The sequence below is a fragment of the Cebus imitator genome, unplaced genomic scaffold (assembly GCF_001604975.1).
Source record: "Cebus imitator isolate Cc_AM_T3 unplaced genomic scaffold, Cebus_imitator-1.0 Scaffold359, whole genome shotgun sequence".
Classification (NCBI taxonomy): Eukaryota; Metazoa; Chordata; class Mammalia; order Primates; family Cebidae; genus Cebus; species Cebus imitator.
The window spans coordinates 657896-674464 of NW_016107674.1; the positions used below are offsets into that span (position 1 = coordinate 657896).

The 16569-nt window shown below is 42.3% G+C and overlaps 1 protein-coding gene and 1 pseudogene across 1 annotated transcript in view; one reads left to right on the forward strand and one right to left on the reverse strand.

The window, feature by feature from the left end:
• The window catches only part of MDN1 (midasin AAA ATPase 1), a 176290-nt gene that overhangs the window by 16806 nt on the left and 142915 nt on the right, over window positions 1-16569 (forward strand). Inside the window, exons 2-7 of the mRNA XM_037730790.1 lie at window positions 709-935; window positions 8190-8414; window positions 8782-8889; window positions 9043-9235; window positions 12665-12907; window positions 13152-13283. Coding sequence (XP_037586718.1) covers window positions 709-935; window positions 8190-8414; window positions 8782-8889; window positions 9043-9235; window positions 12665-12907; window positions 13152-13283 — 1128 coding nt within the window. The remainder of the gene's footprint in view (window positions 1-708; window positions 936-8189; window positions 8415-8781; window positions 8890-9042; window positions 9236-12664; window positions 12908-13151; window positions 13284-16569) is intronic.
• Window positions 5266-5541, reverse strand: LOC108288008 (annotated as a pseudogene).

The following is a 16569-nucleotide window of genomic DNA, read 5'->3' on the forward strand; positions in this document are numbered from 1 at the left end:
GAGTTGGAAGTTTTATGTACTAACTGCAGAATTCCCATTTTTTTCTTGAAGAGTTAAAGGAGCTGGGGAAATATTGGGGTTTTGGATTCCCTGGAGATTGTTGAAATCCCAGCACATAGATTATTTTTCAGAGAAGTTGTATAGATTTTAAATGGAATTCATGTATTCGTCCCTGTACCTCAAATTCCAGTGGACTGAGACTTATTTGTAACAGCCTTTATAGTAAATTAACTCTAATCCTCCATTGCAAAAAATTTCCGCAGTATTTTATAATAGAAACTCACTTATGAAGTCTGGAAATTGGACATTTTAATTCCAATCCAGGATTCTTTTCTACAACAGTGCAAATGAATATTATTTACATAGATATTTTGTTTTGGGCCTGGTGCGATGACTCACGCCTGTAATCCCAGCATTTGGGTCCAAGGTGGGCGATCACCTGTGGTCAGGAGTTGGAGACCAGCCTGGCTAACATGGGGAAACCCCATCTCTACCAAAAAAAAAAGAAAAAAATACAAAAATTAGCACAGCATGGTGGCAGGCGCCTATAATCCCAGCTACTTGGGGGAGGCTGAGGCATGAGAATCGCTTAAACCTGGGAGGCGGAGGTTGCAGTGAGCCAAAATTGCGCCACTATACTTCAGCCTGGGAGATGGAGTGAGACTCTGTCTCAGATAAAAAAAGATAATTTTGTTTTGCCTTTCTCAGGTGTGGACACCTCAAGATCGCCAGTGTGTCCTGAGTACCTTAGCACAGTTGCTTTTGGATAAGGACTGTACTGTGCTGGTTGGTCGCCAGCTTCGCCCCCTCCTTTTGGATTTGCTGGAGAGGAATGCGGAAGCCATCAAAGCTGGAGGCCAAGTCAACCACGATCTGCATGAGCGGCTCTGTGTGTCGATGAGCAAACTCATTGGTAACCATCCTGATGTCCTCCTGTGAGTAGCAATTTTATTCACATTTCTCCTTGAGGTGGTAGAACCTGCTATCTCCTGGGAAGTAAGGGAATCTGAGCTGAGATGGGAAAAGGGAGATACAGAAAGGAGAGAGAGAAATAGTATTGTTTTATAAAAAGAGTCACAAAAGAATCCATTTATCCAGCCCAGTTCAGTGAGCATTTACTAGGTTTCTCTTAAATCTTGGCCATCAGAACAGACCTGGAAAGATGACCAGGATGTGTCCCCAGTGCTGTCAAGGATTATATCATGTGGCAAGATATTTGTATACAGCAGAGTAAATGAGATTTAATTGAAGTGCTTATAGCATCCACCTCTAATGGGAAAGATATTTTGCTTATTAGAGCTGCTGAAGGAGTGGATTTAGGAGAGCTATAGTGTCCCTTCCAACTTCTGTAAATCTATCTGAATTAGTGTAGCAAGAACTGTGTTAGAGCTGGGTTCTAATGTGACTTTTAAGTGATAGTAAAATATGGTTTGTGAGGAATAGTCCAAAGAGGCACCAAGACTGAGTGTTAGGTGTTTTTTTTTTTTGGAGACAGGAATCTTGCTCTGTTGCCCAGGCTGGAGTGCAGTGGCTCGATCTCTGCTCACCATGACCTCCGCCTCCCAGGTTCAAGCGATTCTCCTGCCTTAACTTCTGGGTAGCTGGGATTACAGGCGTGTACCACCGTGCCTGGCTAATTTTTGTATTTTTAGTAGACACGGGGTTTCACCATGTTTGCCAGGCTGGTCTCGAACTCCTCACCTCGTGATCTGTCCACCTCCACCTCCCAAATTGCTGGGATTACAGGCGTGAGCCACCGTGCCCAGCCTAATTTTTGTATTTATTGTCGAGGCGGGTCACCATGTTGTCCGGGTGGTCTTGAACTCCTGGCCTCAAGTGATCTGCTTGCTGTGACCTCCCAAAGCGCTGGGATTACAGGCGTGAGCTGCTGTGCCTGGCCTAATTTTTATATTTTTAGTGGAGACAGGGTTTCGCCATGTTGGCCAAGCTGGCCTTGAACTTTTTACCTCGGATGATCTGCCTCTTTGGCCTCCCAAAGTGCTGGGATTACAGGCATGAGCCTCTGCACCCAGCGATTATTTTCCCTTAATATTATGTCAGAATGTAACCTTATTTCTAAGTTTTACCTGTACTGACTTGATCAGAGCCTGCTGAGAATCATGTCTGTAGTACACAGAAGTATCCCAGACTAGTGAAGAAGAAACAGTTCCTTTTCCTCTACGTTTTCAGAATCCTTCACTTCTAATACCAGATGTGTGACTTTTTACCTATATCTGCCAATTCTCTGACACTGGTTTGGTATCCTACAATTCAGTTCAACTCTGAGACTGTCTTCCTGGAGTTAGTACAGACCCTACAGGTTAAGGATTCAGTCCCACGAGAGTATCCCTGCATGCCTCCTCTGCAAACCCCTCAGTAGACACCGGTCTCTTCTAGCTTCTGACCAAAAGGCTCTAAATCAGAGACTCCCTTGACTCCCTGTCTTCAGGTTTGAGTATTTGTTAGAATAGCTCACAGAACTCAGGAGAACAGTTTCTTTACCAGATGACAAGTGTATTAGAAAAGGATACAACTCAGGAAGAGCCATTTGGAAGAGATGCACAGGACAGGACATGGGGGAGGGGGATAGTAAGCATCTGTGCCCTCCCCAGCTGCAGCACCCTCTCAGCACCTCTATTTGTTTACCACCCTGAAAGCTCACAGAACCCCATTTTTTTTTTTTAAGATGGAGTCTCACTGTGTCACCTAGGCCAAAGTGCAGTAGCGCCATCTTGGCTCACTGCAGCCTCTGCCTCCCGGGTTCAAGCATTTCTTCTGCCTCAGCCTCCCAAGTAGCTGGGATTATAGGCACTTGCCACTACGCCCGGCTACTTTTTGTATATTTAGTAGAGATGGAGTTTCACCATGTTGGTCAGGCTGGTCTCGAACTCCTGACCTTGTGATCCACCCACGTTGGTCTCCCGAAGTGCTGGGATTACAGGCATGAGACACCGTGTCCGGCCTGTTTTTTTTTAAATGGATATTTCATTAGGAAGACATGATTGATCATATCATTGACCATTGGAGATCATCTTCGCCATCGTCCCCTTTCCTTCCTGGCAGTTGGGGGGTGGGCTGAAAGTTTCAAGTCTGTTATCACTTGGTTGGTTCTCCTGGCAACTAACCAGTGTCCCCCTCCTTAAGGACTTTCCCATTGTCACCTCATTAACATAAAACTCAGGTGTGATTGAAAGGGGGTTGAATAACAAAAGAATAGCTCTTACCACATCGGGAATTACAGTTGCTAGAGCTCTGTCCTGGAACCAGGTTGAAAACTAAACACATATTATCACAAATAAGTTTTTAACAAACTTAAAGTTTCATTAGAAGTGTACAAATATGTGTACACTTTTTCCCCATTGTGGTCGGAAAACACTTAAAATTGATCACCTTTACTATTTCTTTTTTTTCGAGACGAAGTTTTGCTCATTGCCCAGGATGGAGTGCAGTGGTGTGATCTTGGCTCACTGCAACTTCTGCCTCCCAGGTTCAAGCGATTCTCTTGCTTCAGCTTCCGAAGTAGCTGGGATGACAGGCATGCGCCACCACGCCTGGCTAATTTTGTATTTTTAGTGGAGGTTGGGGTTTTACCATGTTGGCCAGGCTGGTTTTGAACTCCTGACCTCAGGTGATCCACCCTCCTCGGCCTCCCAAAGCGCTGAGATGACAGACGTGAGCCACCATGTCTGGCCCAACTTTAGTGTTTATTTATTTATTTTTAAACCCTGCCCCTCCCTTCCCAACTTTACTATTTCTAAGTGTACAGTTTATTTGGATTGCATTTTAGATTAGTTTCTTGGTTTCAGTTTTTTTTTTTTTTTTTTTTTTTTTTTTTTTTTTTTTTTTTTTTGAGACAGAGTGTTCCTCTTTCTCTGTCACCCAGGCTGGAGTGCAAAAGCACAACCTTGGCTCACTGCAACCTCTGTCTCCTGGGCTCAAGCAATTCTCCTTCCTCAGCCTCCTGAGTAATTGGGATTACAGGCACGTGCCACCACACCTGGCTAATTTTTGTATTTTTTTTTTTAGTAGAGACGGGGTTTCACCATGTTGGCCAGGCTGGTCTCAAATGCCTGATCTCAAGTGATCCACCCACCTCAGCCTCCCAAAGTGCTGGGGCTACACACATGAGCCANGATTCTCCTGCCTCAGCCTCCCAAGCAGCTAGGACTGCAGGCACCAGCCACCCTACCACACCCAGCTAATTTTTTTTATTTTTAGTAGAGACGGAGTTTCGCCGTATTGGCCAGGCTGCTCTCAAACTCCTGACCTTGTGATCTGCCTGTCTTGGCCTCCCAAAGTGCTGGGATTACAGGCATGAGTCACCGTGCCTGGCCTGGTTTCAGAATTGCATCTGCTGCGAGTTTGTGCTGGGCATGGGGCTCCACATCAGTGCTGTCTGTCTTTTGATTGGTAAGAACTATAGTGGGTAGACACAGTCACAGCCTTTGTGAAGAACAGCAGATGGATTGCTGTGGTGGAGCATGCATTTCCTTTTCAAAGACATTGCACGTGTAAGGTAATTGTATGTATGTGGCCAGTTACACTGTCATACAACAGAATGAGGGACCAAAATAGTTCTACTCTTAACATTTTAGTTAAAAACTGTATCTAGAAATACCTTAAAGGTAACATCTTTTGTTTTTAGACTTTTCTTCCTCTCCAAGAACTACTTTACTTATTCTCTCTGTCCCTGTGAGGAAAATAATGTCCTTGTAGTATAATACCTATTTTTCCTTTTCTTCTTTTAATTCCAGAAGAAATAACATTCAATAGTACAGAATGGTAGGAAGCTAAAGGTCCTCTGCACCCTGAAATTGTACCCTCCAAAGATAGCTGGTATTAATATTTTTGTATGTTTTCTCCCAAATGTCTTTTCTCACTCTTGTACATATTAGAGAATACACACAAATACATTAATGTGCCCGTATTTAAAATATGGCTTTATTGAGATAGTTCATATATTATAAAAGTGTACAATTTAGTGGTTTTTAGTATTTTCATCAATATATGCAGTCATCACTACAGTCTATTTTTTGTTTATTTTTAGCATGTGCTAAATTATTTTCAAAAATTGTAACTCTTAGGCATTTTGTTATAAAAACTTGGTACTCATCCATAAACTAATACAAATTTAAAATTCATATATTTGCTTCTCTTTTTTTTTTTTTAAGCCAGTCAAATTTAGCAGTGGGGGGTGGTATCCCAACTTCAGTGACACTAATATTAATAAGTTCTGGTAACCCACTACCATCAGATCAGCCTACTTCACTTTTTAACCTGACTTTCTGGTAAATCTTTAGCTTCTCTGTTTTTGGCTGCCGTGTAAGGAGGTCCTCCTTTACTTGGATTGTTTAAGAGCATAATTCATCAATGAGCAACTCTTTCTTTTTCATTATTGGCAATAGGGCTTACACCTAGTAGTGATGCTGCTTTCTGTTTTGTCATTTTGAGTTCAAACCCGCCTCTGTAATAGCCACCACTGAAGGCAGATTTTGGTAGACTTTGAAAAATTTGTTTTCCTTGAGGCTCCATATGCTTCATAGCTTGCAAAGCATAACAGCCTACAAGTTCCATGGTAGCAAATCAGTCCAACTGCTGCCACTGTGCTGACCACCCCTCCAGCTGGGCTCCCTGCCTCCACCAGGAGCTTGGATCATCGCAGCCCAGAGGCTGCAGCCAACAACCACATACCTTTATCAGACAGCAGCAAAGCCACCGACTGCAGGAACAAAACCCACTACAGTGCATTTTTTGAACATTTGTACACAATTTTTTAAGGTAGATTTTTTTTTTTTTTTTGAGACGGAGTCTCCTCTGTTACCAGTCTGGGGTGCAGTGGCACCATCTGGCTCACTGCAACCTCTGCCTCCCGGGTTCAAGTGATTCTCCTGCCTCAGCTTCCCAAGTAGCTGGGATTCCAGGCGCATGCCACTATGTCTGGCTAATTTTTGTGTTTTTAGTAGAGGTGGGGTTTCACCATGTTGGTTAGGATGGTCTAAATCTCTTGACCTGCCTGCCTTGGCCTCCCAAAGTCCTGGGATTACAGGCATGAGCCAGTGTGTCTGGCCAGGACCACTGTGCCTGGCCAAAATTAAAAACAAACACCTAATGCATGCTAATTATTTTTATTTTTTAATACTTAATTTAGAGCCATTTAAAGCTCACAGCAAAATTGAGAGGAAGGTACACACTGTACCTACACATGCATAACCTCCCCCATTATCAGCATCTCCTATCAGAGTAGTATTTGTTACAATTGATGAACCTACTCAAAGTCCACAGATTACATTAAGGTTCATTAGGATTAGTGTTAATTCTTCTTTCAGTGTTTGGTAGAATTCTGTAGTGTGGTTATCTGTCTTTTCTCTAGTGCAGTCTACGCTTTTCTTTGGTGGGAGGTTTTGGATTACTAAATCTCCTTACTAGCTGGTTACTAGTCTGTACATATTTTCCATTTATTTATAATGTTCGAAGTTGTTTTTTTTTTTGAGACAGAGTTTTGCTCCGGTCACCCAGGTTAGAGTGTAATGGCATAATCTTGGCTCACTGTAACCTCTGTCTTCTGGGCTCAAGTGATTCTCCTGCCTCAGCCTCTGGAGTAGCTGGGATTACAGGCATGCATACCACACCCAGCTAATTTTGTGTTTTAAGTAGAGACAGAGTTTCACCATCTTGGCCAGGCTGATGTTGAACTCCTGACCTCAGGTGAACTGCCCACTTAGGCCTCCCAAAGTGCTGAGATTTCAGGTATGAGACATTGCACCTGGCCATGTTCAAAGCTTTAATAATATTTTTTTATTTCCATAGCATTGGTTATATAATATCCCCACTTTTTCTTTCGAGATGTAATCTCGCGCTGTCGCCCAGGCCTGAGTTCAGTGGCCAATCTCGGTTCACTGCAATCTCTGCCTCCTGGGTTCAAGCAGTTTGCCTGCCTCAGCCTCCTGAGTAGCTGGGATTACAGACATTTGCCACTATGCCCAGCTAATTTTGTATTTTTATTAGAGATAGGGTTTCACCATATTGGTCAGGCTGTTTAGAACTTACTCTGTCATCCAGACTGGAATGCAGTGGCACCATCATAGCTCATTGTAACCTTGAACTTGGCAAATGATCTTCCAGCTTCGGGCTCCTGAATAGGCTTCAGGCTGCACCATACCCTGCTAATTCAAAAACAGCCTGACCAGTATGGTGAAACCCCATCTCTAATAAAAATATAAAATTAGCTGGGCATAGTGGCAAATGCCTGTATGTAATCCCGGCTACTCAGGAGGCTGAGGCAGGAGAATTGCTTGAACCCAGGAGGCAGAGATTGCAGTGAACCAATATTGGGCTCATTAAAAAAAATTTTTTGTAGGAATGAATGTTCCTATGTTGCCCAGACTTGTCCTCCTCATTCATTAAGGTGTAACTTAAGCATTTCTTCTTGATTCTTCCCAGATTCAGTTGACTCGTGTGTGTGTGTGTGTGTGTGTGTGTGTGTGTGTGTGTGTGTGTGTGTTTCTTACTGTTTCTAAAAGTGGGTGTCTTCCTTACTAGGCAGCAAACTCCTCAAGAAAAGTATCTCTTCAGGTATTAACATAGTATCTGGCTCATAGTGAGAACTGAATAAATGTTTGTTGGAAATGAGTACCATTTCAATTGTAAACACGTATGATGTGTACCCCCTCCTTTTGTAGGTAATTACTTTAGGTTTTTGTATCCTCTTAGTCAGAATTATCTTATGTCATGGTCCTGGTTCCTGAAATTGAACAGGATAAAATTTTAGAACTAGCTAGATTTAGCATTCATCTCCCTGTGTTGTCAGACTCTTGGGGGAGTTCTGTTCTGTGGTTCTGTCAGAGTAGAGAGATGTGTTCTGTGATATTCCCACCAATCAATGAAAATGTAGCCAGGCGTGGTGGCTCACACCTGTAATCCAAGCACTTTGGAGGCCAAGGCGGGCAGATCACCTGAGGTCGCGAGTTCAAGACCAGCCTGACCAACATGGTGAAACCTTGTCTTTAATAATGATAATAATAATAATAATAAAGAAAGGAAGAAAAGAAAAGAAAATATAGATACTCCTTGTTGAAAATAGCTGAAGTTGAAAATGCATTTAATACTCTGATAAACCGATTACAAAGCTGAAAAATTGTTAAGTCCCAACATTGTTAAGTTGGGGATGTCTGTATTCTTTGTTTTTGAAGGTTTGCCCTGAGGTATTTCAAGGACACATTCCCAGTCTTTCAAAGACTCTTCCTAGAGAGTTCAGATGCTAATCCAGTCCGCTATGGACGTAGGAGGATGAAGCTCCGGGACCTAATGGAAGCAGCCTACAAGTTTCTGCAGCAGGAGCAGTCTGTGTTCCGGGAGCTCTGGGACTGGAGTGTGTGTGTCCCTCTCCTCAGAAGCCATGACACCTTGGTTCGCTGGTACGTAGCTGCTGGACTTTTTTGTACTTCTAGAGTGGAACTGGTACAGGGCATGTGTGGAGTTGTGTTTGTGAGGAGGGAAAGGAAACCATTTAAAATTTGTTATTTTTGTTCTTGTGGCTTTTGAGTTTTTATTTCCTTTCATTAATCACATGTTATTGCAGAGAAAATTAGATGATATGAGTGGATCTCACCTTTTTCATGTTCCATTAAGTAAATTTATTGTGCCTTATTTGTGTTTTCTGTTCCTAAATGTGTTATAATAATTGAGATTTCCTTTTCTAGTGTTCAGTTGGCTAGTAAATTTTATTTATTCTTTATAATCAGCTGCAGATAAACTGAATTTACACACTTTCTTTTTCCCCAGGTATACAGCCAATTGTCTTGCTTTGGTCACCTGTATGAATGAAGAGCAGAAGTTATCATTCCTTAAGAAGATGTTTAATAGTGATGAATTGATCCATTTCAGGTTGAGGTAAGCAGGAGCCTTCGTGGAGGTCTCACTATCTTGCTATAGCATTTCTTTTTTTTTTTTCTTTTCTGGGGGCGACAGGCCAGAGGTAACTGTGGGTCTTGCTATAGCGTTTCTGAGAAATAAGATAATTGATGAGATTCTCCTTTCTCTCAGGTTGTTAGAAGAGGCCCAGTTGCAGGACTTAGAGAAGGCTTTGGTTTTGGCCAATCCAGAAGCCTCCCTTTGGCGTAAGGAGAAGGAGCTGCAGTACTTACAGGGACACCTTGTTTCGTCTGACCTCTCCCCTAGGGTGACAGCTGTCTGTGGTGTGGTGCTGCCCGGGCAGCCACCAGCCTCTGGAGAGCCGGTATGTTGGCATCAGTAGAGGGTGTGTCCACTTCCTCCTGCTAAACACTTAATGTGCTCTGTCTTTGGCTGGGCTCTGTGTACCAGCTGTGAGCTAAATTTATTTTGTTAAATTGCTATTCCATTTTTGGAGTTATTCAGGGCGAAATTATGAGAAATTCATCTTGGGCTTTTCCCTTGATATTCCCATTGTTCCTGTTTTTATTTTTTATTAATTTTTTTAAGTTGTAGAGACAGGATCTCTCTATGTTGTCTGTGCTGGTTCGGACCTCCTGGTCTCAAGAGATCATCCCACTTTGCCTCCCAAAGTGTTGGGATTACAGGTGTGATCCACTGTACCCAGACTGTCCCTGTTTAATATGAAATTAAAAACTAATGTGCCTGTGTGATGCCTTTAACTTGAGCAGACCTCTTCCATATATCTTCTTGCTTGCTCACTGCAAAAACTATGTGAAGGTCTATAGCACATGTTATAATCCCATGTTGATGTAATTCAAAGGCAGAATTCCTTACTGGAGACTCTTGGACTGCTCTGTGGCTAAGATAGTCCTAGGTCTAGAGATAACTCCTAGCAGCCCCTTCTTTCAGAGTCTCATTGTATGAGAGTCCAGTATCTGTAGTATACCTCCTCTCTGCCGTATCCAACAAGTTTCTTTCCAAGAATGGCTCGAGATCATACTTAAACAGCCTTACAGATCATGAATCTGGCACTTTTGGAAGCCAGTCCCTTTTTCCATAGCAGTCTTCAGTCAGTTGCCACTTTGTCTGATGGTCTGATCCACCCACTTTTCTTCTTGGAATAAGTCCTGGGTCATTTCTTGAACCATGAGTTGCGCTCTGGTCAGTAGCATTAAAAAATACTTACAATATATGTATAGGAAAATGCTCATTGTTTTAAGTGTATAGTTGTATAATCGCTAACACCAAAATCCCAGACCTTCCAAAGCTCTTTGTGTTTTTTTCTAGTCATGAAGACCCATCCCCCTTCCCCTCTTTACACCTGCCATGTACCCTGTAACCAGTATCCTAATCTAGGTTATGTTTAGGGCATTAGGATTTTAACATAGGGAAGGATTCTTGTTAGAATGGGCCTGCTGTTGGCTGGCAGTGGGGACTCTGGTGCCGAAGTGCAGGGTAGAGTTGGGTGTAGCCTGCCTGCTAAATTTCTGAGAGGGATAGCCTTGAGGAAAGTTCAAGGCTTCCAGCTCTGAATTTCTTATTTAGTCCTCACATATCTTTAGGGAACCAGCCATATTTGAGAAATTACTACCCCTTAAAAGTTATAAATCATTCCACTTTTCAAGAGGTCTTCCCCCCATGTATCTTAGATGCATTGTTGTTATTTAACAAATTAAATTTTTTTTCTTTGAGCGGAGTTGTGCTCTTTTTGCCCAGGCTGGAGTGCAATGGCACAATCTTGGTTCATGGCAACTTCTGCCTCCTGGGCTCAAGTGATTCTCCTGCCTCAGCCTCCCAAGTAGCTGGGATTACAGATGTGCTCCACCATGCCCAGCTATTTTTGTATTTTAGTAGAAACAGGATTTCTCTGTGTTGGCCAGGCTGGTCTCGATCTCCCAACCTCAGGTGATCCGCCCGCCTCAGCCTCCCAAAATGCTGAGATTACAGGCGTGAGTGAGCTACCACACCTGGCTACAAATTAAAAAATTTTGATAACATAAATGTAACATTTACCATGCTAACATTTTTAACTTTACACATTAGTTCACACTGTTATTTAACCAATCTCTAGACTTTTTTTTTTTTTTTTTTTTTGGCATCCCAAAGCGTTAAGATTATAGGCGTGAGCCACCATGCCCGGCCTGCTTAACAACTTTTTTTTTTTTTTTTTTTTTGGCATCAGGGTCTCACTCGGGGTTACCTGGGGCTGGAGTGCAGTGGTGTGATCAAAGCTAACTGTAACTTCAAACTCCTGGGCTCAAGGGGTCCTTTCACCTCAGCTTCCTGAGTAGCTGAGATTACAGGTGTGTGCCACCAGGCCTGGCTAATTTTTAAATTTTTTGTACAGACAGTCTCACTGTGTTGCTCAGGCTAGTCTTAAACTCCTAGCCTCAAGCTGCCCTCCCTCCTCAGCCTCCTAAAGTGCTGGGATTACAGCTACAAGCCATCTTATCTGACTCAGAACGTTTTCATCTTGCAAAACTGAAATTCTATACTCATTAAACGTATCGGGTTCATTCTAATACTCTTTTTTACTTTTTGTTACGGAAAATGTCACACATATTTCAAAGTAGAAAGAATGGTGTAATGAATACCCATGGTGCTGGGTATTCAATAATTATCAATTACATTTCATTTATATTTCTGCACAACTTCCTCGCATTCTGTTACTTTGAAGCAAATACCAGGCATCATACTATTTTATATGAAAATATTTCAGTATATATCTCTAAAAGAAACAAACTTAAAAAATAACCCCAGTACTGTTATTATACCAAAAAAATAAAAAATTTATAATATAAAGTACTCTCTCAGTGTCTGTATTTTCCTGATTGTCTTATAAATGTATTGTGTGCATTTGTGATCTTAGATGGGAAATCCTATAATATGGGGAGGGGAAGAAAAGAAAAATCCGAAAGTAATAGATGAGGTTTGCTCTCCCCCACCCTTGTGGATCAGCTTTTTTTTTGGCTACTTAAACTTTGGGAGACTTTCTTAAATTTGCCAACAAATTCTGCTTCCCTACTTCCCATGGAATATTCCCCATCCCTCACCCCCAATAAAATGGAAAGGGAAAAAAAATCAGATCCTTGCTTTATTTTTACTTATTTATTTATTTTTGAGACGGAGTTTTGCTTTTGTCGCCCAGCTGGAATGCAGTGGCACTATCTTGGCTCACTGCAACCTCTGCTTTCTGAGTTCAAGTGATTCTCCAGCCTCAGCTTCCGGAGTAGCTGGGATTACAGGCACATGCCACTACGCCTAGCTAATTTTTTTTATTTTTAGTAGAGATGGGGTTTTGCCACATTGGCCAGGCTGGTCTGAAACTCCTGATTTCAGGTGATTCACCCGCCTTTGCTTCACAAAGTGCTGGGATTATAGGCGTGAGCCACTGCACCTGGTGCCTTGCTTTATTTTTAAAAATTCATTTATTTGTATTTAGAGTTGGGGTCTCTGTGTCACCCAGGCTGGAGTGCAGTGGTGTGATGATGGCTCACTATATCCTTGAACTCCTGGGATGAAATGATACTGCCATGTCAGCACTTCCAGTAGCTGACACTATGGACACGTGCCACTATGCCCAAGAGATCTTTACGTTAGATGACATACCTGTTATTATCGTTTTGGTACTACTAATTTACTTGCAAAGGTTTATGTAAGGTTAGAAGGCTTATAGAAATTAACTTGTGTCCTTCCTTGAGGGAAGGACTCTTCTTGACAAGGCTTTTGTTTCTCTCACTTGCTTCTTTAGATCGGTAATAGGAGTTCTTCACGTGAACAGGAGCTGGCACTTAGGTCTTATGTGCTGGTTGAGTCTGTCTGCAAAAACCTTCAGACCCTGGCTATGGCGGTTGCTTCTCAGAATGCTGTGTTGTTGGAAGGACCAATAGGATGTGGCAAAACTTCCTTAGTTGAATATTTAGCTGCAATAACAGGTAGAAGGAAGCCTCCTCAGCTTCTCAAAGTCCAGCTTGGAGATCAGACTGACAGTAAGGTAATAAGGAAATGTTCAGTTTTGGTGGCTTGTCATGCTTGTAAATATTTGCATTAAAATACTGCTTTTGGTAACGGAATATAAGAATAGTTACTGGTCTTGCTTATAATTGTTGAGGCCAACCTGTATAAACCTCTAGTGCCTATTTACTTAATACCTATCTATAGAAGATTAACAGTTAATCAAAGGTTGTAGCATTGCCACTACAGGTGTGATTTTTCAGTAATTTATCTTCTTTTTGCAGATGCTTTTGGGGATGTATCGCTGCACAGATGTTCCTGGAGAGTTTGTGTGGCAGCCTGGCACCCTGACACAGGCAGCCACAATGGGCCACTGGATCCTTCTGGAGGACATTGACTATGCCCCCTTAGACGTGGTATATTATCTCACAAAATCATTCTCCCTTAATATATTTTCCTGTCTTGGAAAAGCATTTTGTTAATAGTGATTCTGGTAATGGTCTAAACAAAAAAGGTATTTGATTAGACATACTATGTTGTAGGTACTTCGTGGTTACTTACCTGATCTGATTTGTGCTCCTGAATTAGTTGCCTAGTTTCTTGTTTGATAGAGGATCTATAAAATTTTGGTTGTGCTGTTTCCTATAGTAGTCGAATATGTGACCAGTTTCACAGTAGTTTTTTCCTCCTCTAATTGAATATGAGATCAACCTTTTCCAAGAATAGATCTGGTTTGGAACATCTCAACCATGTTGCAGATATATTGAGAAGTTTGAGATCCTGCTTCTTAGCTTGGCAGTTGCAGAGCAGAAGGCTGAGGACAAGTGAAGGAGGAGATGGTGTAGTAAGAGTGTACTTGCCTTTTGTTTCATTAAGAAAAATATGCTGGGTGTGTATTTTGGTTTGTAAAAGGACTACTTCTATATGTATGAAATTAGCTATTGAGACAATCCATGTTGCCTTTGTATTCTGAAAAGTGACAAAAAAATGTATTGCAGGAAGAAATAGTCTTTCTTTGGACAGATTTTTTTTCTGAGATTGGTTTTAATTTTCTTTTCGTTTTTCTTTTTTTTTTTTTTTTTGTGAGACAGAGTCTAGCTCTGTCAGCCAGGCTGGTGTGCAGTGGGGCACAATCTCGGCTCACTGCAGCCTCCATCTCCTGGGCTCAAGCAGTTCTGCCTCAGCCTCTTGAGTAGCTGGGATTACAGACATATGCCACCATGCCTGGCTAATTTTTGTATTTTTAGTAGAGACAGGATTTCACCACGTTGGCCAGGCCGGTCTCGAACTCCTGACCTCAGGTAATCTGTCCTAAAGTGGCGGGATTACAGGTGTGAGCGACCATGCCCAGCTGATTTTAATTTTCTTTTAGGGTGAACTCGCTCATATTAACCGTATATGGACTTTTCTCTCTTGAATATGAGAGAAAGAGAGTGTGTGTTTGTCTATGTGTGAATGTGTGTGTGTGTGAGAGAGTGTTTAGGGAGAGATGAAGGGGAAGGAGTAGCTGAAAATAAGTGTGTATGTTATATTAGTGTTTTTAGAGTGTGATGAGGTAAAGATGTTCTGGAGATATTGGCCCAGAGAGGGCCTCACAGTTTGATCAACTGTGTTTTGGTGTCTTAATGTTCACTTTTACAGAACTGGAAACTCAGTTTTCTTAAGTTTTCTTAAGCCCAGAGCCAGGGCTGACTCCTACCAATGAGACTTAAAAATAAAACTGAGATGTAAACTACAAGGCAGTTTAAAAATATTTGTTAAGTTTTTTCCTTTTTGGTGCCCTTCCTGGGCAGTTTTTTTTTTTTTTTTTTTTTTAAATCAGATATCAGGTTATCTGGGAAGTCATTAGCTTTACTTACTTATTTATTTTTATAATTATTATTATTTTTTTTTTGAGACGGAGTTTTGCTCTTGTTGCCCAGCCTGCAGTGCAACAGCATGATCTTGGTTCACTGCAACCTCTGCCTCCCAATTCAAGCGACTCTCCGTGTTAGGCAGGCTGGTCTCAAACTCCCAACCCCAGGTGATCTGCCCACTTTGGCCTCCCAAAGTGCTGGGATAACAGGCATGAGCCACCGCTCCCAGCCAATTTTTACTTTTTTTTTTGAGACAGAATCTTGCTCTTGTCGCCCAGCCTGGCATGCAGTGGTGTGATCTTGGCTTACTGCAACCTCTGCATCTTGGATTCAAGCAATCCTCCCGCCGCAGCCTCCCTAGTAACTGGGATTACAAGCATGCACCACTATACCCAGCGAATTTTTGTATTTCTTTTAGTAGAGGCGAGGTTTCACCATTAGGTCTATGGATGTGTGTGCACATTGTGTGGATTATACAGATGTTCTTACTATTTTGTTTTTTTCAGAACTTCTTAGCTCATAATTGGCCCATTATCATTTTAAAGTAGCTTTTACAGACCTCATTCAGGATAATTTTCTTTAGGTTCAAGTTTTCTTTTTTCTTTTTTTTGAGACGGAGTTTCGCTCTCGTTACCCAGGCTGGAGTGCAATGGCGCGATCTCGGCTCACCGCAACCTCCGCCTCCTGGGTTCAGGCAATTCTTCTGCCTCAGCCTCCTGAGTAGCTGGGATTACAGGCACACGCCACCATGCCCAGCTAATTTTTTGTAGTTTTAGTAGAGACGGGGTTTCCCCATGTTGACCAGGATGGTCTCGATCTCTTGACCTTGTGATCCACCCGCCTCGGCCTCCCAAAGTGCTGGGATTACAGGCTTGAGCCACCGCACCCGGCCCTAGGTTCAAGTTTTCAATATGTTGGAATTGCTTCTATATTATTTTGGGCTTCTCTTTCAGCTCCTAGCCATGTATGAAATAATGATGCTTAAAAAATTATGTCTGATATTTTAGAACCCTCTTCCTTGGCTCTCTGCTCTTCTCACCTTTTTTTTCCTTTCGAAACTTCCTTTATAAACTCACAACTCCTAGATCCATATGTCTAGTCCACACTTTTTTTTGTTATTTAGTTTTTATTTCATAATCATAAACTTAACTCTGCTATCCAAGTAGATGTAGAAGGGAATAAGGAAAATATGGAACACAGAATGTGGAACTGCAGTGAGAGCACGAAGATTATGTAAGGATACTGCAACCAAATGGAGTGGAGGGGGTGCTCTTGTAAGCTGTAGAAGGAATGGTTCTAGTGGTTAAGAGACGACACAAGTCTTTTTTTTTTTTTTTTTTTTTTGAGGCGAAGTCTTACTGCAGTGCAGTGGTGTGATCTTGGCTTACTGCAGCCTCTGCCTCCCACCCTTGGTGATTCTCCTGCTTTAGCCTCCCAGTAGCTGGGACTACAAGTGTGTGCCACCACACCTGGCTAGGTTTTGTATTTTTAGTAGAGACAGGTTTTCACCATGTTTGCCAGGCTCATCTTAAACTCCTGACCTCAGGAGATCTGCCCACCTCGGCCTCCCAAAGTGCTGGGATTACAGGCATGAGCCACTGCACCTGGCCTCACAAGTCAAATTTATTAGAGTTGCCTACAGTCAGCAGTGATCTTATTGGCCTTGCTGTTCCTGGACCGAAAATGCTCCATGGCCTCCATAATATTCATGCCTTCTTTCACCTTGCTGAAGACCACATGCTTGCCATCCAACCACAGAGTCTTGACACTACAGATGAAAAACTAGGAACCTTAGGCCGGGCGCTGTGACTCACGCCTATAATCCCAGCACTTTGGGAGGCCGAGG